Source organism: Xylona heveae (genome assembly GCF_001619985.1).
Source record: "Xylona heveae TC161 unplaced genomic scaffold L228scaffold_16, whole genome shotgun sequence".
In the NCBI taxonomy this organism is placed as follows: Eukaryota; Fungi; Ascomycota; class Xylonomycetes; order Xylonales; family Xylonaceae; genus Xylona; species Xylona heveae.
The window spans coordinates 45048-66834 of record NW_017264208.1 but is presented as its reverse complement, the minus strand read 5'-3'; the positions used below and the strand labels follow the sequence as shown (position 1 = coordinate 66834).

The window sequence follows — 21787 nt, the reverse complement described above, 5'->3', positions numbered from 1 at the left end:
TCCAGAACCTACATGCGCCCAGCAGGTCAACCGTCACACGCATGCGGCATGATACATGCATGACAGCCACAGGGACGCTCAGCGGCCATATACTGCATATATATCGGGGATTCGTGGGGTAGAACGCTCTAGGGTCTACCAAAGGGCAAGCATTCTACTTTGTTACAAAGAGTTTAGCTATCACGATTCACTCCTCCTCCGCTTTATTCCAGCGTTCTACTGCCCTGCGTACCTCGGGTATCACTGCACAGTTACGAGGCACGGCCTTACAGGTTGATCTTCATTCATTATAGATTTGTAGAGAAATGTATAACTCTTCAGCCATCATAAAGGGCTTACAACTTAGGACTATATAATTACAAAAACCCAATATACTAACATGGTCAGAAAATAATAAATATAATATAGATTTGATGAAATGTAAAAAGGATGAAGACGAGTAGTAATTGGTATAAGACAAGGTAAATAAATCATAGGAAAATAAGACGAATGGGGAATAAATAAAAGGAATAGGACGAATGGGAATCAGATACATAGGGAATGAATAACGGAAAAATAAAACACACGGGAAATAACCAAATACTAATCATCACCAATGCCTGACGACGCTCAAGACACCCACCGACTCCACCGCGGCAAGCAGTCTCCAGACCTCCCTGCGCTTGATTCCTTCGCGCGCACTAATCTTCTCGAGGGCATGCTGGCCGTTGAAATAGCGGACGAAAATCGGCCAATAGGTGCGCAGGTCCGGATGCTCTTCCGAGACCGCGGAGAGGGCGTGTTTGGCGATCGCGTCGATCCAGCGCGACTCTGTCGCATTGGCCTTGTGCGGGTCGAGGATGATGGATGCCGTAGACGTGTCTGCCGCAGCGGCAGTCGGCGTGGAGGAGCGAAACGCGAGATGGTCTGTCTGGGTGGAGCGCGGGGAAGAAGCAGATGCGGATCTTTCTTTCCATTTCGCGTGAAAGGTGGAGTTGGGAGAGGAAGCCAAGGCTGACGTGGTGGGGTCGGTTATTGTTGTTGTTGTTAAGGGACCAGGGGCCTGGGGCGGCGGGGGCGTGGCTTCGGGCGTGACGGGCATGGATTGTTCGCGGTGTTGTTCCTGCGCGACAATTTCCTTGATGTATGCTGGTACGCGGATCCAGCCGAAAGTGCGCAGCTGCGTGACCCAGCCGCCGCGAAGCAACCACGCGAGAATCTCGAGATAGGCGGGCCGATGGTCCTTGCTGGGGATCAGCGCGCTGTAGGGCTTGGGTGGGCCGGAGAGCATGGATAGCATTTTAGGGAGGCTTGGTAAGGTCGGGAAGGACGCGGCGTAGGAGGCCGTTGCGGAGGTGAGGCTGCTCATGTCGGCGTTGGGCGAGAGAATGTACGTGTCTCGTTGGTGGAGTGGCGGGATCGCGCGTGCTCGCCGCCAGTAGATGAGATGTTGCGCGAGGATCTGGATGTCGGCGAGGGGAATGTTGTGCGTGTTGGAGACTTGGAGAAAGGACATGGTGGGCTTCGAACATCGGATGTAGTGCGCCAGTGGGCCCGACACGTCTTTGGTGCTGTCGGAGGATATCTCCTTGAGCAGAGTCGGGACGTCTTTGAGGAAAAGAAGAGCAAAGTGTGGCCCGAGCGACGTTTCGTCCTCGGCCGCGGGATTGACTGGCGAGGTGAGGTTGTTGGCTGTAGTCAGCCAGAGCCCGGGCATTTGGGGCTCGGTGGCAGCAGGTAGATACGGAGTCGCGACCTGTTGTGGGATTTGCAGGCTCGTGTCATACGACGAGTCAATGACAATGTGAGCGATTCTGGAAGAAGAGATGGCGTCGTACACTGTGCCCATAGCACGAGCCAGACTGGAGTTTGCGATGATATTTTGCCAAAGTGTGTTGATCGGTGTGCCTGTCTTTGTTACTTCTAACTGTAGTCAAATCTGGAGTGTTAGATTTACCTGCTTCCTTTGCCTTTTCCTTCATGGACAAGATATTTTGCGACTCTCTCCAGACATAATTCGACCGGGCCTGTTCATACTTCAAGACCCTTGCCAGCTTCTTCACAATGTGATCGTACATTTCCCTCACTCTGAGCTGATATTCCAACACTGGAGGGTTCATGACGAACACTATATGAAACATTGTCATGTTGCTATCTCCGCCGTTTGTCGAGGTACTCTTGGCATCATCCTCTTCGTCCGCATCATCTTGAGCCTCCAGATCAAAATGCGCTCTTCCAGCCCTTGGTCGTGCGCCGTCTGTCTCTTGATGTGGAGCATTAGAACTCTTGGGCGAATGCGGCTCGTCCTTTGCCTCGGAGCGCGCAGCCTCTCGTCGCTTCTCCTTTTTCTTCTTCATCCATTTCCCACTATCCTTGACAAACATTGGGCAGCCGACAAAGACCCAAGGATCCAGGTTCAACTCGTATTTCTTCTTGTGGTATATCCTGTCCGGACTGAGTATCTTCTCCAGCCCATCCGTCGAGAAGCCAAGCACTCGTTCCCATGAGATGGAGTCTCTCCTCTTCTCGGATTCAGACGAGGAGCTGTCGTCCTCGTCCTCTTCTGGGTTGCGCGATCGCTTGTTCGCCCGCGACGCTCGTAGACTTCGATCTGCTTCGCTGACTTCGCCGCGTCGAGTGCGGTGGTGTGACACATAGTCCTCGTCGGAGCTCCATTCGTCTTCCTCGCTCGAATTTGACGAATCATCCGTCATGGATGAGCTTGTTCCGTAGGCGCCATGCCAGGCTGTCTGGCTCGAGGAGCCACTCTGGCGGATTTGCGGAGGATAGTGGAAGACAAATCTTGGGCCTGCCCGAGATTTGACAATGAGAAGGATCGCGACGAGACACGGGTTTGGGGGAAGAGACGACATATACATTGAGTGGAAGCGATAGTACGTGTCGGTGATAGCTTATTGTCGACGTGCTCAAGCCATATTGTTTATGGCATCAATGGTCAACGGGAATTGTGAAGTCGCCAGGGTCGTCAAAACCAACCAAAGCTCGATCAATTATCAGTGACGGAGCTATAAAGCGGACGCGACGTGGGGACCGGGGGACCCCACCATACCTGTTATATCAATGGGCTTCGGGAAGAAATGCTTAACCACCTTAACCAGCATGTCAGCATTAATATCAATCAATCACAATATTAGAGACCTTTAAAGCAATGAATGTAGCTCTAATTTTATATTGTATTTGTTTAAACATTAGTGTTAGGAATTAGCTCATTTTAAAGGAAATAAAGCCATATTCTGATGGCTTTACGAAATCCAAAGTATTTACAAGACTGATATATTCCACCCTCAACTGACCAGCAGAGTCTACTGATACATTGCAAAGACATCATCTTCATTTTCAAACATTCGCACGCGCATCTTTTCTGCCTCGTAAATGGGCAAAGAGACGTCTGTTTGCCCGGTCATGATAGGTGTTTATCGAAGGTGGAGGAGGAAGTCGGAGCCTGCTGACCAAAGTAAAGCTGGATCACGCAGGATAGCATCTGGATCAATTGCGTACCCAAAAAGCAAAGAGATTGTGAATATGTTTTTGTTATATTAGCGGCGCATTTTATCTGCTTTCAATGGTGATATGATGCCTGATGCGATGGAGGCAGCAAAAGCATCACGTGTAGATAGATTAGATATTGCTATGAAAGAAATATCCGTGCCCTACTATCACATCCTGATAGATCACAATATATTTGTTCCTCGGGCAATTCCTAGGGTAGTTGAAAAATAAAGTGAATAATCTAAAATAGTGCACGATTTAACTTGGCCATAAACTTTCCTACCTTATTTAGTTCACGAGAAATATTATATACCTTCGCGCCTTTGCCGCGATAATCTTCAAGACCAAACTCTAACCACAAAACCTCATCGCAAACTCTGGCAGGGGGAAAATAAAAGCGACGGATTATTCGCGCCACTGATGCATTCAATGTTCTAAAAAAAAGGACCCCTGTTAAAAAAAAAACACGAAGAATGCCTGCACCTTTAGCTCCATATAATGATGCCCTAATGTACAAAATATAATGTTGCCCAATGTCTCAAAGTCCTGAAACAGAGGGCGGGAGGAAGATGACAATGATCCGTCTGTGACCCCCGGGAGGTTTTCACCGTCAGGTCATATTTCTACCACCCCACTCTTTCCATCACCTGGGCGTTGCTGCTTGTCCTCCTTGCCGGTTTTCTTGCGAAACACCACTGGCATTTGCCCCGCTTGTCCCTTCATCCCCAAAACCCAAATTTTTGAAGTCGTCCGGTGCCATGAGGTTACTAAGGGAGAGAAAGGAAGAACAAAAACGTTAGCATATGTCTCAGCGGTTGCAAAAAAAAAAATTATCACAGATGCGCATCGGCCTGCCCGGCTGAAGGGACAAAGATAGCAACGGGCCAGCAAGGGCTGCTGGTTTATTTTCTCTGAAGAAACCCCACAGCCATAGGCAGGAAGGTAAACCACACCTTCCCCCCCCCCCCCCCCCCCCCCCCCCCTCCTTGCAGCAACGTTGCATCCTGAAGAATTGCAAAAAAAAAATCTCTTGGTTTCTCCCCTTCAGCGATAAGGGGTTGAAGAACGTACTGCTCCATGCGACATTGCAGATAGGATTTGGCTAACAGTCGGCATTCCGGGTCGTTGGTTCCACGGACTCTTCTGAGACAGCGCAGGTATTCGGCCATTACAGGCTTGCACTCTCCTGCCATGCATAAGGAAAACTCTCATATTAGCCGTGATATCGAAAGGAATGCTGCGCCACCTCTTCGGGTCGGAGATGCCGACAAGGACTATCGAAATAATAATCTGCCCGGCTTCCTAGGGACCAAAGGTTCATACCGTCATGATCGAGAGGAAAGCTCCCTCGCTCCGGCCTATGCGGTAGGGACAGTCAGCGAGTCTAAATTCCTTGGGAAAATGGGGATTCAGAACTCACGGAGTAGGCTTCCCGGTGACCATACCCGGGGGTCTTCCAAAGGCACTCATGCTGGGCTCGCAAATAATGAGCAATTGACTTGGAAAAGATGTCGTGGACAGACCGTTCTGCTCTCAGGTCACCGTGGAAAGTATCCCGGGCTTCGCGAAAATGAGTCTCCGTCCTCCGATGCCTCCAGACGCTATTTGGGTCTATCGCGATCACCGTACTTATCGGTTGATCGTCGGCGATAAGAAAATGCGGAGAAAGAAAAGTTGTCTGACTTCGGTGTTTTGCCTCGGTACATCCTCTATTGTGCTCAAATACTGTCATGATGATGTAGTCATGGATGTCTCATCTTCTTGCATCGTGCTTTGAATTCGGAGATTCGGTGTAGAATAGATTATAAATAAACCTATATCTCCATAATTTTCGCAATCAGACCAAATATCTATCCTGTTGCAAACATCACCAATTCCTGTGCCCAACATGCCCATGTGAGCCTAATGCCTCAATCACTACGATATGGTATACGAAGAACATGTCTCTGACAGTCGAAACCCTTATATAGGAAATTAGACGGAAGCTGCCAGTGTGGGGGCGTTGAATTCACTCTGGAATCTCAAACGCCCGTCCCATATCAGCTCTGCGCATGCAGCATATGCCGCAAAGTTGGTGGATACAGCGGTAGCGTAAACCTTGGCGGACTCAACGATACACTTGAGATCACGAAAGGAAAGAACTTGATCAAGTAAGAAATTTCCCTTAAAAACGGTACACCGAGACATCACCAAGAAGCTACGGGTATACTGATCTGCAAGCTTGGCATGGCTTAGAAAATACAATGCGATCAAGGACCGCGGCACGCGCCACGAAGAAGTGTGCTCCTCTGAGCGTAACTTCTGCAGCAATTGTAGCACAATGTTATGGCTGTGGGATCACCATTGGCCAGAGCTCATTCACCCCTTTGCCTCAGCCATTGACACCGACTTACCGGTACCTGACGAGATGGTTTGCGTAAAGGGAAATTCCAAGCCTAATTGGGTGAGATGGCCAGAAGGAAAAAAGAGCGTACACGCCAATTATGGGAGAGATAGTATTGAAGGCTGGCACAAGAAACATGGGCTCTTTTACGAATAACTCGTAAAGGTACGCTTGGGCACACGGATACCCCTCTCATGTAATATATTTGTTATTCGCTGGAAGAGGATGCGCCACCATTGGCCTAGCTGCTTAATACAATGGGAGCATTGAGAAAACGAATCGATGCATTGATCTGACTCGTTGCTGCAATAGAGGGATTGTAGGGTTTCTTCTCCGGAGCAATCAAATTTTATGATTTAAAAAAGTGATAAATTGACTGCAATATAAGGTATCTGGCTAGCTGAATCAAGACAATAAAAGCATAAAAGACAAATATTCAAAAACCGACTAGTTCAACCTCCAGCCAACAACTGGGACCATAGATGCAATCTGAAATTCCCTCCAGTGGAATCCCAAGTAAAACAGCGCCAAAACGACACCAAACTACCATAACATGCAAGAATCGTCTCGTGCCCCAAAAAGGAAATAATTATATGATGCAATCGTTCGTCAAACAAGATTAAGAACAAAATATCAGAAACACGAAATGAAGCTGACGTTGAAGCCAAAATGAGGGGAGGTAAAAACTGCCATCATAAAAACCAAAGAAAGGTTATATGAAAAATGAGACAAGGTTGAAAAGAAAAGACCTATACTGCCCCGCCGGAAATGGCCCCGAAGGTAATAAAGCTTTCGCACGCAACGAAAGTAGAGGAAAAGACGATATAACATGGCAGGAAACTGCGCTCAGCACATTTCCATCCCATATTCATCCTCTTCCTTGAAGTTCAGAGAACCATGGCTGTTGTTTGCTTCCTGGCCATTCCAGAACTGTTGCTGCGGTTGCTGGTGTTGCTGTTGTTGCCCTTGCCCCTGGCCGGCGCTGTTGGTACCACTGCCACCGCTCTGATTAGCAGGGCTGAGGCTCTGCGGCGATAATGCGCTTGCGTTTATGGCGTCCCCAGCGATATTGGTATGCTTTGGAACGCGAAGCCCACTCCCAGGTCCACGCGAGTAAGAGAAGCTACGAGGATCGTTCTTCTCGACAGCATCGATGAGTTCAGTACGCATCCGCTTTTCCTCCTCCGTAGGCTCAAAGGGGTAAGAGCCGCCAAGGGAGGATATGTAGTCAAGCAATTCCCCTTCTTGTTGGAGCTTGACATACATTGCCCACATCAAATCACGAGTCCAGCTGACCGCTCCGTTCAAAATGTCACCTTTGTTAGGCCCCTTGTCCTTTTCCTCGAGCGGAATGCCCTGGCTGATGCTACCGGCCGCTCTCTTGCCGTTACCTCCCGCAAGAAGTGACGTGGCATTCGGAGGCGATATGCCTGTAGCACCGACTGGAGGCGAGAGTGGTGAATTGTTGATTAGGTGCTTGCGCACCTTTTCATCTTCGAGGCGATGCTGAGGCACAAGGTGCGAAAGCTCTTGAATGCGTTCATTGATGTTGTCACGACGACGTCGTTCCACCATATTATGGGACTCCCGTCTCCTTCGGCGTTTCGCTTCCTGGGTTTGGAATCCGGGAATCGGCCCATTCTCCACCTTTGTGGGGAGAGAGTGGTGCACACGTTCGCCACTCCTGAGTACATCAGATATCTGAGCATGATGGGGAACCATGGGGGGTGATGACGACAGGGGCGAGTCAACATACGATGGCGCGCTTCCGATTGCGTCCCACTGTGTGGAGAGGCTGTTCTTGTGCCGATGTGCAAGATGAGAGTTTATCAGCGAATGGGAAGGGAAACTTCCAGATTCCGGAGTACCCAAATTTAGAGCTCCCAACGCAGGTGTCTTTGGCGTCATGGGGCTCCTCGAGTCGGATCCCTTGCGCTCAAGGCCGTGAAAGGGTCTTGGCTGGGGCTTAGCCGGCATATAGCCGCCTTCGAACATCTCACCGCGCAGCTCTTCAATATTGGGGTGGGTGTGAGGTGAGGCATTGTAGGATGATGGCGTTTGCATCGGCTGTACAAAGTTCTGTGGTTGGAAATGCATATTCCGGAACTGGTCATAGTTGAAACCATGAATGAAGGGGCTTTGGATGGGTGCACCATCAGGCGTTTCAGAAAAGACCTGGTTCATTTGGCCTTGGTGGCCCATCGACATGCCATCCTGTCCACGGCCAAAGATATTTTGAGCACCACTCGATGATCGATTGTCATCATGTCCAGAGAAGCCAGGCTGGTTGTCGTGAAAGCCGGTGTTGTTGGTCTGTGGACTGTCAAGATTTCCTAGATCCAGAAGCTCTTCATCGGCGATTCCAGAATTGCCTAGGTTAAAGCTTGACGACATGTTCGTTTGAGACCCAAAGGGAAATTGAGAGAAACCACCACCTTGCACGTTCAAGTGATTTCCAGGCATTGTAAGTTCAGACGGATCAATGCTACCAGCATTGCCTCCCTGAGCGCCCATAAACTGGTGCCCAAATTGTTGCCCCTGGTTGTGCTGCGGAATCGAGAAGCCTTGCTGGTTTGACATGAACCTGTGGGGGTTGTATTGTTGCTCGTCTGGCTCGTCTTTGATAAAGGGCGGTGGAGAACCAGTTCCAGCCATGTTTCCACTACTATTGAATATGTCAAGTTCGTCGTCGGAAAAATGCTCGTTCTGTAAACGCTGCGATGCAGAGTCTTGAGCCTTGCTGATGTTGAACGACGGAAAATTGTGGTACGCGTTGCTAGCTGAAAAGAGAGCACACAGTGAGTAGAGCGATTCACTTAACGGCAGAACCCACACGACAGCTGGCACAGCTTACCTGTTTGAGGCATCCCTGCCTCCGATCTGCCAAGTTATGCAGATAAAAAGATGTCTAGTAGTCTAGTTCTTTGGTGGTGATGGGGTTATGGATTGCTGAAGTTACGTTGTATCGCAAGGTATATATTATCGCTCAAGGGTGAGTAAGTCGAGGTTTTCAACCCTCAAGTCGCCTCAGAATGATCTCGGTGGATTATGTGAGGGTCAGGGTGGTAGATACAGTGGAGAACTCTAGAGGTAACAAGCTCGTATCAGTGGCATCCACGAATTTGTGAGACGGTATTTTGGGATTCGACTAAGAGCAAGTCAGCTCTAGTCCGCGCGGGTTTCGTGGTGAAAGATTGCTTGAGACATGCGGGCCCGCAAGATGACGAACCTTTGAGAGCGTATGGTGGATTGGAAGGAACGGCTGGGATATGTTGAACGTTTCCAAAAGCATTGGCTGCCTAATATGGCGACCGGGCTATCCGAAATATGGTTTACCGCGCGAATCAGGGTGAGCTGCTCGACAAACTGATCCCCGGCAGAATATCGCGAGTATGGAGTAGTATAGGCGGTTCGTTTCTTTATAAAATCCTAAATATAGAAAATCGTCAACTACCTTGTCCGCCCGTTTGGATAATTTGGATTGAAAAATTTTGAAACAACCAAGGACTAATTCCCTCGAAAACGCGCAAAATGAGAAAGAACGTATTGAGTAGTCTAAAAATGAAAGAAGGAAGTGATATTCGATGCCAGACTGTCTAGAGCCGATTCGCTGCCGCCTCCAGGCAGAAGGCTGTAGAAGTTCCTCATGTGCCGTGCGGCGCGCAAGGCGCATGAGGCGGCAGTTGTGTCGACATATCAACATGACTCAAAATAGGAGGGATGTGTCATTTGCATTTGCATGAACTTCTGCCTCGCAAGGCAGAACTGCAGCAGGCAACAATTTGGGATTGTGTCGCTTGTGAACGCAAAGCAAGTGTTCCGACAATGCACAAGCAACTCACTCACCTCTATAGCTGACAAAGCCCTTTATGCAGAACCACACAATCGAAAGTTTAAAATCCTTTCTTTCGTTCTGCAATACTAGATGTGCGGTTTTGTCCGTGTGGAGGCCAACTCGAACCCGTTTTTTTTTTTTGGCAAAGGTGAAAGCCCTGAGGAAGCGGCAAAAAGCAGAAGACGAAGACAGCCGACAGACTGCACACGCAAGAGAGCAAGCGCAAACGATTCGGAGTGAGGGCTGATGAAAGATGCAGGTGCAGAAAAGAAGTCAGAAACAGACCACGGTTGGAGAAGTAGACAGATGAGCTGTTGTTGTGCGACTAGGGAAAGGGAAGAAAGGTCGTCTCTGGCGGTGAGTTATAGTACGAAAGTAGCTAAGATGTTATGACGATGGTGGGGTGGTGCGAATGGGGAAGTCCTAACTTGGGGTAGCGACTTTGGGGAATAGTCGCTTGGATTGGCGAATGGGCGAAGAAGAGGTGGAGCGAAATGAGCGAAAAAAGTGGGCTTTTGCGGAGAGACGAACCACAACGATTGGATATTCTGGCTATTTCCGTCGGTGCTCGGGCGTCCCTCGTACCGTGCGATCCGGGGCAGCCGTATAGAGAAAGGTCGAGAAAGGCTGAGCACGAGTAGAAAGGGGTTGGAAAATTGCCGATCTGGTTAAGGACGAGAGGCGGTGGGCGATGGGGGCGATTGAGGGGGACGCCTAAATAGGAGGAATTCCCAAGTGCTGGAGGGGAGTTGCAAAATGGGTTAAACTGAAGGCTCTCGGACCAACGAAGAAGCGTTCAGCGTCTCAGCTTCCTGGGGGGGCCCTTTTTTGTATGGGCGATTCGGGTTTCCAAGTTAGGGAATGATTTATGATTGAGCGGTGGCGCGAGGGGCGCGAGGGGCGCGAGAGGCGCGGTACAGTATCGATTAAGGACGCCGACCGAGTGGACAAGACAGGTTCCCGCAGGGTTCTGGGGAAGAAAAGAGCAGATTGGCAGGAGCTAAACAACTCCCCAAGTAGACTTCGTTCACGACGACGTCAAGGAGAACTTGCGATTGTTTGTGTCCAAAGTTCCGCACTGGCTAGACACGCCGAGACGAGACCAGACGCGAAGCGAACCCAGAAAAATGACCCGTAGTCCTGACGACCTTGCTAAGAATAGGAATAATAGATTCCTCAGGCAAGATAGATAATCTGTCAAAGGGAAGCAAAATCGTGGCCAAACGGTAATCTGCGCTGCGGTGCAACTGACTCCAGTTTGTGTTCTCTCTCTGTGTGTGCACAAAGCCGTTGCAAATGAAAAGGGACGAAAGAAGTCGGAGACAGGAGAAGCAAAAGAAGAAGAAGAAGAAGAAGAAGAAGAAGAAGAAGAAGAAGAAGGCTTAAAGACTCCGAATGGTCATGGAAGCCCCAGAGAAATCGTGGCCTCTTTGGCGGTGGTTGTCCAATAATGACACTGCGCAAGCTGCACGTTCGGGAGTTTGCTCTGTTCAGGAAAGGCGGCGGGAAGCATCATGCACAATTCTTCAGGTAGCGAGCGACAGCGGCTTTATGAAGCCTTTTTGGCATGGCAGTCTACAGGCGGCACAGCTACGGTTGGCTGACCATTTCGGACAAATGCTTCAATCAAGCTTGAACTTGGAGGGCTTCTTCCCAAGGGTCTCAAATGCAAAACATGAATGTGCCCTAGCTAGCGCGTGCTTTCACCGCCCGCGAGCCAATGTGACTCATTTCAGCGGACCAGGGCGACCAAGTGAACGAGGATTGAGGGTCAGGGTGACGAGAACTAAAGGGGGGAGAGCAACCAGGTGTGGGTGGGGTGGGAAAGAGAGAGAGAGAGAGAGAGAGAGAGAGAGAGAGAGAACATCGCAACCAAGTTGAGGCTTGAGATGGTAGTTAGAAGCAGAATAGAGCAAAGAGGAAAATAGAAAGAGACGACCATGTCTCTCTCGCCTTCACCGTGGGGAATAATCAGCCACCCCTGCTACCACCAGCCCACCTCCTGTCCTCAAGGTTTCCCACTTGGACAAGAAAGTCATCATACAGACATAGCCTTTCCGCTCTCTTGCCGCGTCTGCCTCCTGGACGGGCCGACGCTCAAGACTTCTTCTAAACTGTTTCTGCGCCCCAAGTTGGCAAGAATGTGGCGTTGACCCTTGACGATGGGGGCTCTGAAACCCGCGAGGATGCAGCGAACCCGGTCCAAGCTCTTTCGCTCTTCTGTCTCTCTGTCTCTCTCTCTCTCTCTCTCTCTCTCTTTGGCTCTGCTCTTGGCTCTGTAGGCATCATCGAAACCTATCGGCCCTCCGGGTGGGATCGCGCTACGTTCTTCCGGTTGCTCAGCTGATAGCGCTCCGAGCGGTCAGGATTAGGATAAGGGCAGCCGGGATCGCGAACCCAAGGGCTGGAAGACAACCTCAAAGTGTTCGAATGCGCAACCCCCCGGTGGTGCTTCGTAAACACTCTCAATACTACGATACCCTTAAACCTTCCTAACCCTTGGGCGACGAATGCTGCTCTCTTCTCACGGGCCAATCGTGATGCGTGCCCGGCCAACCTTCCGAGCCTAGGAGTACTGCACCCGAGTGTGGAGACGAACAACCGGGAAGATCCCCAAGGGTCGAAACGATTTAGGAGCCGACGGCATCAAACCACGGAGATAAATAAAGACCAAAGGGCAAAGAGAGACATGGACCAAGGGCTGGCACAGATTTGACGAACATGAAGATGATGATGTGATCAATGACGACCTACTATCTCTATCTCCTCTATCTCTTCCCTATCGTCCTTGACCTCGTGACAGTTTCCTATCCTCTTGATAGTCTTTACCCGTACCGTGGTGACGGGTATACCCTGCATAGAACGGAGCACTTTCCCTATCGTACGTTGTAGTATAGCCGTGGATTTTGGGCTTTGAGACAACTATCGTAGTAAGCTTGATAGGGCCCCTGTCAGAAAAAGAGAGAGAAGCCTGCTGGACGATCCTTAGAGCAAATAAGTACAGCGGTACTCGCAGTAATCGGATAGAGAGACTCGTCATAATGAACTCGAAGTTCTGGGTACTTAATACGCTGTGTGTTGTTTATCACTATCGTGGTGAGGTGGTAAAGTAGCAGGTACCAGGACATACCAGGACCCTATTTTCACGGCGGCGGAACTTCGGAGAATCCCTGTTGCTCTCTGCCTGTCTATTAGTAACTTACTCGTACTGTACACCATCTCATCGAGTCGGCCAACCTCAACCAACCATTCAAGCACTCGGCCCCCCTCAAAACTGTCCATGACAAGAGTTGAATCAGGCTCGGCAAGACTGGGTGAGCAGCCTTTCAACTGTAGCCTATCTGACATATCTCTTATTTCGTATCTGCCCTCTTGTTTCTTTCCCGTTGCTAGCAGCTAGTAAACCTTACCGACACGCCTACCTAGGTAGCTAAGCTTCGTTTACTACCTACTTCTTGCTCGACAGACTGTAAACAGTGCTCACCCTACCTCCAGTTTCTCGCTTCATCTTCGTTCCGCATGCGCACCCTCGTCTGTCTTGGACCCTGTTAGACATAACTGTCACATTGCGACCCTTCTGTTCCGAACGGCTTACCATCCTGCGCTTGCCACCCTCCGCGAAACCCCCGGTTGGAGCATCATCTGCACGAAATCTTCCGCTGCCAAAGTATTCTATACCTACCAGGTCTTGATATTGCATCACTTCCTTTGTCCTTGAGCAACGCGCGTCCCTATCGAGAATTCCGTATAGCGGCTTCGTTCCGGTCTTGGATCCGATTCTTTGCAGACAGGCGGTCTTGTGAGCTCTGATCCTGGGAGATCTACGATCTGCCGTGGGTGCCGAGACTTCCTTCAGTGCTCGGGCTCATTATCGTGTTGCGTTTCTCCCAGTGGTGGTGGTGGTCAGTTCCCCGGCTGGCGCGGCCAAGGAAATCCTTAGCAAACCTCTCAAAGCTCCGCATTTCACACAACTATGGCCTCGGCTTCGTTTCGAGATTCGATGAGCGCCTTGGGATGGACCCGGCGAGACCCCGATGTGCCCGTCAACACTTCTTCTTCATCAACACCTTTTCTCAATAGGTTGCAGTCGCTGAATCCATTTGGGAGTGGTGGTTATGTGCGGCTCCCGACGCATGAGAACCCAGGTGCCCCGCTGCCAGCACCCAATAGAAGAGAGGAGGATGAAGCGTGGTTTGCCTGTGAGTGGCTCCCCTATTCTCCAGCCCCATTATCTCCCTCAGCCGGCTGCTCGCCACGACCCCGCATTGTAAGGCGCGCCTTCAGCAAAACTCACGGTGGCCGCTGTGACCTGAGCTCAGTTCCTGCGTTCACCGTTTTCCCCGCATTCCCGATCTTGCCAACCTGCATAGCATGGACGCTGGCCAATAACCACAAGTGCATGTCAAGATGCAAGACTGATATGCTCCAATAGTAAGCCGATGGGATCGTCTCCTCATCTTCGCCGCCTGCAACCTCGGCGCCGCTGCTTGCTTTGTTATCTGCTTCTTCCTGTTTCCCGCACTGTCACTTAGACCGCGTAAATTTGCGATCCTGTAAGTTGCCAGCGCTTTTCTTCTCTTGCTTTCTCAGCTTTCGAAAACACCTTGGGTATCCCACGTGATGCGACATAATTCACTAGCTTTACTCGCTTCGTTTGTTTGCCTCATGGTTTGCGCTTCAACGTCGCCTTGGCTTGTTGCAATCGGACTTTGGCCGGCTTACGCATCATCTCATTTCTCGAGTCTCTTACTTTTTGTCCTCGCGATACATGGCTAATATCATTTCTCATTCCAGATGGACCGTTGGCTCGATATTATTCTTATCATCATGGGCATTCTTGATGGGCCCATGGCAGTACTTGCAGCACCTGATATCGGGGGCCCGTTTACCCTTCACTGCCGCTTACTTTGGATCTATTGGATTAACCCTGTATTTCTCCATTGGGGTATGTTCCATGTTCGCTCTATCTATTCTTTTCCATCGGGGGACCTATCCGGAGAAAACCGCCGTGTGAAATCCCGAACCCTTGTCAATCAATCGTTGGCCCCCCACGCTACTGTTCGTTTGCTAACATTAGATTCTCGTGATAGTTGCACAGCACAATCCTGACCCTTATCTCCTCCGTAATCCAATTAGCCTGTTTATTATGGTACCTGGTCAGTTACTTCCCCATGGGCGGAACCGGGCTTCGATTTGCAGCTCGGTTTGGTGGCAACAGAATTGCTGCATGGATGAACGACTAAAGCTTGGACTATTGAACGATTCAAAAGTGGATAATAATTTAGAGCGAAGTTTCTATTCTCTTAATTCTAAACGCAGTAGTCTGCTCTGTGCATGCTATATAGCGACAACTGCATATCCTTCAATAATGAATATAAATGCCATACATGTGCAAGCTTTTCTAGACAAATGTGCTCCTTGTTGTTTATTAAGCTCAGAGCATGTTTGCATTTCTTTCCACGGACCTCTGTCCGCTTGGGAGATCTAGCCCATCATTTGTCTACCCTCTCTATAGAGGTAGTGGTCAAACTCTGCGTCGGCATGATTCTTTCTGCCTAACGCTGGCCTCGCTTCCACTTGAGAAAACCGCTGGGGAACCAGAGCCCGAGGAAGCCGGCCATGACAGCGATCTTTGTCATAGACTCATAGCTCCTTAACAAGCTGAAAAACCATTCCAACATGCTTAAAACTGCTTAATTGTAATTTGTTATATGTTTCTGGCCATTGCATATTTGGGGTGTAACCGTGTTGTTATAAGGGTAACTTGGGTCAAAGATAAAAAAAACTATAACTAGTTAGTAATATTATTAATTTTTTTTTTTTAAAAAAAGACAGTATTTACTTGTTATTTATGATAAAAGACTAAGCAATGATGCCATTCACTTGTCTCATCCATGTGTTGCTCATGTGCTGCTACCTTTTCATTCTGTGTCCAAGTTTCATTCTCTTCCTTAAAGAATGATGTTTGCTAGAAGACAATGTTTGGAGGATTCGCCACCAGATACAAAGTCCCTTCAGCTTTAGCCTTTGCTACAGCTCTAGCAACTGTCTCAAAGGCCTCTTTGGTTGTAAGGCCATCTGCTTCAGCACTTAGCTGGAGAGACTTGCTGTTATTCATGGCCTTTGTATTTAAGGCATAAATTTCTCTGGGAATAGCAGTGATATTTGTAAATGTATCTCCTAGTTCCAATAAGAAATTACACCGAGAGCTTGGATTTTATAATTTGCAGGCTCGGGTTTGAATTATTGATATAAGATTGGGACGCCACCAAAGGTGGAGGACATATGTTGGACAGACGAGAGCCAAGAGTGTAGACGAATACATTATATTTCCAGTTCAACCTTCTGATGCCTTGCATTTCTTCTTGACCCAGGCGGGTTGGTCTGACATTTGAATAGTTGAGGAAATGGGCAGCTTGAAAGACAGATGCAAGAAAGCGTGAAGACAAATTGAGAGGTGACGCGATGAGAGAATCACGACATGGGTAGTGAGGGTAACACGGTACTGAAAAGGCCAGATATGCATCAAGTGAACGAGTCGATTGCTTTTTAAAATTGTCAAGTGCTAACATATGTGAATCCGTGTTCTTGCCTAATGCGGCGGTGAGTTACTTTGCTCCTTACAATCCAGACTGGAAAACAAATAATATGATGCAAGTGCCAAAAAGGGAAATCTCAATGATGATGAGGGACCTGTATCAGGGGTATTTGTCTTCTACAAGGAGGACGAGCTAATAAGTTTGAGAAGCAGAAACGCAGGAAACAATGACGTAAAAAAGTCTACGCTACTAGCTGCAGACTTTAAGGATATAATGACAAGGGAGAGATAAATGATGCATCTAGACTCAATAGAGACCCTCATCAGGCTATATACTTCAACTGTTAAACAGTCAATTTGGTTCTCAGAGTAAAGACATACCTAAGCTGTGATCCATCACGTCTATCGCTGTTTCATTACTGGGTGGTTGTTGCAGAGCGATGATGTCGGGCATAATGCCTTCCTGAATTAGGATAGCTATGCAACCAATAGAGACTTGTCACAAGGTGCTGAGCTCAGAGAGTTATAGGTATCTAGCGAGTATCTGTCAGTGTGGAGTCAACATAAGGTAGAGCGCTCTGACCAAAGACAGTTAATGAGTTTTCCGCTGATCCGCAACGAAATTATTTAGCCGTAAGGTTGGCTAACGGTATAACCGAGTTCGTGGAGCAAAAAAGAAATATCACTCATGACCGGCACGGTATTTTATTGATTGGTTCTTGTCCTTCCCCCCTGTGCTGCTTATCTCAGATATTGATTTCCAAAACAATCTTCGTCTACAGTTCTTACAGCAGACACAAGGTTATTTTTTCTCATTTCATCAGAACGCCTACAAGGAACAAGGTTCCGATAAATTGTGTGCGTGGTAAGGGCTAGAAAAATCCGTCGCGGACGCCATTTCCGCGTCGCTTGGCCGTGCCCCTCGCCTGTCGCGTAGTCCGCACCAATTTCTTTGCGCCCGAACCCGGCTGGACGTTTCTACCACAAGCACTTACTGCGTGCCCGTCTCGCTCGCTTCATTCTTTCCTCACTCATCTGGCTCCATCACTGCCTGTTGACCGATCACGCAAACCCCCGTCGTCCACCAGAACAACTTCTGTGACATCCTTCACTGCTGCTGCTGCTCTTGCTGACAGCCGAAGGAGATAGCTGGCGGTGTATTTCGAGTGCATCTGCCCAGAATTGGTTCCCTGGTGGAAAGTGCGCATTTTCCAATTTGCTGCCCGGTCCGCTTAAATTAAAGTCCCAGTGAGGACAGCCCGAGCGTCAAACAGACTTCGCATCTTCTCAGAATTTCATTTCGACCCCACTTTCCATTCTCGTGTGGGAATTTCTCCACGGAAATCAGCATCACATCTGGTCTTATTCATTTTTTTTTCTTGCAAGCCTTTTTGAAAATCCTGGAAATTTCGTCATTCGCCGGCGCTTTCGATAAAAATTATTCGCCTGATTGTCAAGACTGCGGGATCATTGTTGGGCAGGTCCGCAGCGGCGTGAAGTACGGAGAGGGCGGTGGTACCTCTCCGGACATTGACTGCTAGGTCTTCGAAGGCTTTTGCGCTTCATTTCGGTGCCAAGATCTTTGTGCGCCTGCGTACCGTCGTTTGAAGCAGTCCGATAATCTCTCCCTTTCGTTTGAAATTCACCTGCACCTTTTTCGCCTCACGAACGATGGCAGCACCATCGAATAACGCTGCGGCCGACGCCGTTTCGGCATCTTCAGCCTTCTCATACGCACAAGCAGCAAAAGGAAAGTCCGCTCAGGATTCCGGCAAGGCGTCTGCGAAGGAATCCAATAGCAGCGGCACTACAACACCGTTAACAAGCACCGGCTCTGCATCTGCAAAGACTGCTGGCGAGTCGTCGGATCGCTCAACGGATCGTTCGAACACAACGGGAAATCGAACTTCTTCCTCATCTCGAGCCCGGAATTCAAATGCGCGGAACAGCCCCTCGGCTCCCTCTTCACCTAGTTATGGGTCAGCATCGGCGTCAACCCTGCTGAAGGAGGACGATGCTTCTTCAACCCCAAATGCTTCTTCAGAGTCCACCTGGGATAACAAATCTCAAGCTTCCAATACAGCTGAGAAGCCCCATGACCGCAGCAACTCCAAGGAGAAAACAAAAGATCATGATGCGGACAAGCCACCTGCAAAGCTACTGCGCGAGGCACCACCTCCGGCGGTTAATTTTTGGCAGCAGCGCAAGGAGGCGCAAGAAGCCAAGACTAAACACACTGCACAGAGTACTTCAACTCCTGCTGCCAAAGCCGCGTCTACTGACGGATCAAACCCCACAACCTCGACTGGTCAAGTGAAATCGGGCTCGGATACACGAAGAAAGAGTAAATCGGAGGAATCAAAGGAGAAGAAGAAGGCTGGCGATGCCGTTGGTCGAGGTCGTGACGAACGTAAGACATTTCATAACCTGCTTAATAACGGCTGGCATGGCTTGCTAACATCTAGAGAAGAGTCCAAAAAGAACAACGCTCGTACCCGCGTCGCTGGAGACAAGGCCAGAGATCAGTCTGCTTCGCTTGCCCCTCCCCCGGTTGACGACTCAATGTCATGGCCTACGCCAGAAAGCGCCCAAGATGAAGGCCGAAAGAAGGCCCAAGACAAGGAAACTGGTGATAAAGAGAGGAGCCCAGTGCGTGCACCCAAGACCCACGGCAAAGAAAAATGGGTTCCGGTTCCGTATACGCCTTCAGTCGTCTATAACACACCGCTGCCGACGGCTGGACGTCGAGGTGGTCGAGCTGCTCGTGGAACGAAGGAGGGAGCACGTGGTGCCGCAAATTCCGCAAATGGAAATATCTCTGCTGAGAAGCCCGTGGTAAACGCTAACGGGACACCCAACGGTACGATCTCTGTCGACTCTGCCGAGCGAGGTCGGTCTGAAAGCGCGCAGCAACGTCCGATCTCTAACCCAGGCAAATCGAAGAGAGCTTCTAGCGCTGGTCCCTTCCAGACACGTGAGCAGCGTCGCGCAGGACCTACCGCCGGTTCAGACAAGAATAAAGAGGGCGACGCGGTAGCTGCGAAGGAGAACGAAGGTGGTGCTCCCACGTCCCCCGTCGCTCGCAGACTATCTGCAGTTGCTCAGTCTGACGGCGCCCCCAAGGTTCGTCATGACACATGGCAAAATCGAGCAGAAGGAAATGCAATCGCCAACTCTCAACTCAATGGTGACCGCAACGAAAAAGGCACAGGCAATGGACGGCAGAATAACTCTCGGCATCCAAGTACTGACAGACGTACCGATGGATGGAGCCGTCCCGCCGAGCTCAGCAAGGATGCGAACGCGCATGGGGCACCAAGGGAGAGTCGGCCAGAACGAGGTCGCGGCGGTTTTCGCGGAGGCAGAGGGGGTGGAGGCAACAACGGCTTTGTGCATCCGCATCATCCCAACCCTAATCAGTTCTCCAACGGTATTGCGGCTCAGGGCCACAATGTTGGTCAATTCCAGTTTCCGAAGGCTCCCTCGTACGCATCCCAGCAATCTCATCAAAATGCTCAGTATGCTCCGAATCCCCAAGCTAGAGGCCATCGCGGTGGTCCTCGATCTCAGTCTATTCCCAATAGTGGCATGATGGGCAGATTTCCCTCTGCTATGCCTGCTGGTCCACCGCAAATGGCCCCATTGCAAACGCACTTTGGTCCATTTTATGATTACCAGATGCATCCTATGAGCGCTGTACCGTATAATCCTTTCTTCGAGCAATATTCCGTGATCAGCATGGTCTCTATGCAACTGTAAGTTTTTTATTTCCCTTATCTTTTTTATTCGAAATATTATCCCCTGCAATGATAGAATATTGGCATTAACTGTGATACAGGGAATACTATTTCTCAGTCGACAACCTCTGCAAAGACATGTTTCTCAGAAAACACATGGATTCCCAAGGTTTTGTCTTTTTGAGCGTCATCGCCGACTTCAACCGCATGAAACAACTCACCCAGGACCTTGAGCTTATCCGCTACGTTTGCTTCCAGTCACGAACAATTGAATTCCGGACTGGTCTCGATGGCATCGATAGACTCAGGCGCCGAGATGGCTGGCAGCAGTGGGTATTGAACATGGAGGACAGAGACCCTTCGGCTCAAAATGACGGACCTGCCCAGATTCAACAGCCGCCCACTCCTCACCCCCAAGGCCTGGAGTCGCAATATTTTGAACATCCTCGCCAAGGTTCTTTGCCCGGCGAATATTCCAACGGTGATTGGTCTGCTCAGGTGGGTCAATACCAGCCTGTGAATGGCTTTGCACCGGGCTTTGTCCCTGGTGCCTCGGACACGCAACAAGACGGTGTCCCAGGTAACACAAATGGTCGCGCGTCAAACCCATCTGGACTCTCAGCAACCGTTCCCGACTTTGCTCCTACTGGGTTCCCTGGGGAGTCCAATGATGCGTCGCCGCCGGAATCTGCCAAAAATGATTCGAATACATTTTCCGACTCTCAAGTCGACAATCTTATGATTATTGTACGAAAACAGTCGCAGAATGGAAACAGTCACAAGGGCCCTAATGGTGTGGCTGCTGACGTAAGGAATAGTGAGGAAGGGCAACACGGCACTGTGCCGGCGGTCAATGGATCCTCCAAGTCGGACAAGTAAGTTCTCAGCTTCACATGGCAAGAACTCTCGATTGACTTAACGAGTTAGCCTTGACAGCGAGAAGAGCGTGAAAGACCCAAGATCACCTGCTCGACCACAAAGCGGAAACCGCTCACCTGTGTTCTGGGTCAAGGACCAGGAATCACCAACTGATTCGCTCCCTAACGATTTGACGCACGAGTCCTATAATGCATTTCGAAAACAAGCACTCAATCAGCGCGACGGCACACCTGTCGGGGTCTGTCATCACGACATGGATGTCTTGTATCAGTTCTGGTCACATTTCCTTCCAAGAAATTTCAATTTGAAGATGTATTCCGAATTTCGACACCTCGCTCTAGACGACGCCAACCAAAGACAGTCATATGTTGGCCTCACCAACCTGATACAGTATTACGATCAAGCCCTTAATAGTCAGCAGACAATTGGTGAGGAGATTGCGAGGGATTATGTCGATTTAATTTCAAAAGAGGATCCTTCCAAAGATCGCCCTGGCTTTGATCGCCTCAGGGCAGCTTGGAGGAACGGCGCCCTCAACATGAAAAATCGGAAGAAGATTGCCAACATTGTCAGTCAAGATCTAAAGGCTCAACTTGAGCGCTAAGGTGCTTGGTCAAATACGCATCCGTCTCTGCGAGCTCTCTTTCTCTCCGTTTAACTTTGCAAACAGTATTCTGAAAGACCAGGATTTTCTACGTCCTTTTCGCCTCTTTTTCTTATTTTTATCAAATGCGCACTCCTCTCTGGTTGCATTTGCGCCGGGCTCGACACACACACTTTGATTCAGATTCTCAAAAGTTTTTGCTCGCAGAGCATATTGCATGGTCGACACGGGTTTTTCTCTATTTCTCTCCTACTAGCATTAGCTGGTTAACCATCGGTGTGCTTCAAAAATTTCTAGAATTGTTATTGAAACCCAGTCCTTT

The 21787-nt window shown here is 49.5% G+C and overlaps 6 protein-coding genes across 6 annotated transcripts; 3 read left to right on the top strand and 3 right to left on the bottom strand.

Moving 5' to 3' along the window:
* Window positions 1-330: 330 nt before the first annotated feature.
* L228DRAFT_234808 (UPF0171-domain-containing protein) lies at window positions 331-2965 on the bottom strand. Its single transcript, XM_018330678.1, has 2 exons — window positions 1937-2965; window positions 331-1887 (listed from the first exon to the last, which is right to left on the bottom strand). Exons 1-2 carry the CDS (start codon window positions 2856-2858, stop codon window positions 590-592), a joined length of 2220 nt encoding a protein of 739 aa, XP_018184381.1. The 5' UTR covers window positions 2859-2965; the 3' UTR covers window positions 331-589.
* A 935-nt stretch (window positions 2966-3900) lies between these two features.
* L228DRAFT_251672 (hypothetical protein) lies at window positions 3901-5017 on the bottom strand. Its single transcript, XM_018333608.1, has 4 exons — window positions 4910-5017; window positions 4813-4847; window positions 4561-4675; window positions 3901-4256 (listed from the first exon to the last, which is right to left on the bottom strand). Exons 1-4 carry the CDS (start codon window positions 4957-4959, stop codon window positions 4133-4135), a joined length of 324 nt encoding a protein of 107 aa, XP_018184380.1. The 5' UTR covers window positions 4960-5017; the 3' UTR covers window positions 3901-4132.
* Window positions 5018-5269: 252 nt separating this feature from the next.
* L228DRAFT_264208 (DUF636 domain protein) lies at window positions 5270-6212 on the top strand. The gene is made up of 3 exons (XM_018334553.1): window positions 5270-5385; window positions 5460-5639; window positions 5725-6212. Exons 1-3 carry the CDS (start codon window positions 5378-5380, stop codon window positions 6026-6028), a joined length of 492 nt encoding a protein of 163 aa, XP_018184379.1. The 5' UTR covers window positions 5270-5377; the 3' UTR covers window positions 6029-6212.
* A 7-nt stretch (window positions 6213-6219) lies between these two features.
* Window positions 6220-9139, bottom strand: L228DRAFT_251670 (hypothetical protein). Its single transcript, XM_018333607.1, has 3 exons — window positions 9102-9139; window positions 8727-8956; window positions 6220-8652 (listed from the first exon to the last, which is right to left on the bottom strand). The coding sequence occupies exons 2-3, from the start codon at window positions 8737-8739 to the stop codon at window positions 6719-6721; spliced, it is 1947 nt and encodes a 648-aa protein (XP_018184378.1). The 5' UTR covers window positions 8740-8956; window positions 9102-9139; the 3' UTR covers window positions 6220-6718.
* Window positions 9140-13680: 4541 nt separating this feature from the next.
* L228DRAFT_242127 (SFT2-domain-containing protein) lies at window positions 13681-14950 on the top strand (the record flags this gene model as incomplete). Its single annotated transcript, XM_018331384.1, has 4 exons — window positions 13681-13906; window positions 14140-14260; window positions 14502-14652; window positions 14798-14950. 4 exons carry the CDS (start codon window positions 13681-13683, stop codon window positions 14948-14950), a joined length of 651 nt encoding a protein of 216 aa, XP_018184377.1.
* Window positions 14951-17916: 2966 nt separating this feature from the next.
* L228DRAFT_271721 (hypothetical protein) lies at window positions 17917-21465 on the top strand (the record flags this gene model as incomplete). The annotated part of the gene is made up of 4 exons (XM_018335564.1): window positions 17917-18655; window positions 18716-20000; window positions 20084-20857; window positions 20910-21465. The coding sequence occupies 4 exons, from the start codon at window positions 17917-17919 to the stop codon at window positions 21463-21465; spliced, it is 3354 nt and encodes a 1117-aa protein (XP_018184376.1).
* Between the last annotated feature and the right edge of the window lie 322 nt (window positions 21466-21787).

Bases quoted from the DNA above. Each gene is read 5' to 3' on its own strand.
- L228DRAFT_234808 (XM_018330678.1), bottom strand. From the start codon at position 2,858: ATGTATATGTCGTCTCTTCCCCCAAACCCGTGTCTCGTCGCGATCCTT. The intron at 1,888-1,936 runs GTAAATCTAACA...TAACAAAGACAG, and splicing joins GGAAAAGGCAAAGGAAGCAG to GCACACCGATCAACACACTT.
- L228DRAFT_251672 (XM_018333608.1), bottom strand. From the start codon at position 4,959: ATGAGTGCCTTTGGAAGACCCCCGGGTATGGTCACCGGGAAGCCTACT. The intron at 4,848-4,909 runs GTGAGTTCTGAA...CCTACCGCATAG, and splicing joins GTCACCGGGAAGCCTACTCC to GCCGGAGCGAGGGAGCTTTC. The intron at 4,676-4,812 runs GTATGAACCTTT...TATGCATGGCAG, and splicing joins CTTTCCTCTCGATCATGACG to GAGAGTGCAAGCCTGTAATG.
- L228DRAFT_264208 (XM_018334553.1), top strand. The intron at 5,640-5,724 runs GTAAGAAATTTC...GGCATGGCTTAG, and splicing joins AAAGGAAAGAACTTGATCAA to AAAATACAATGCGATCAAGG.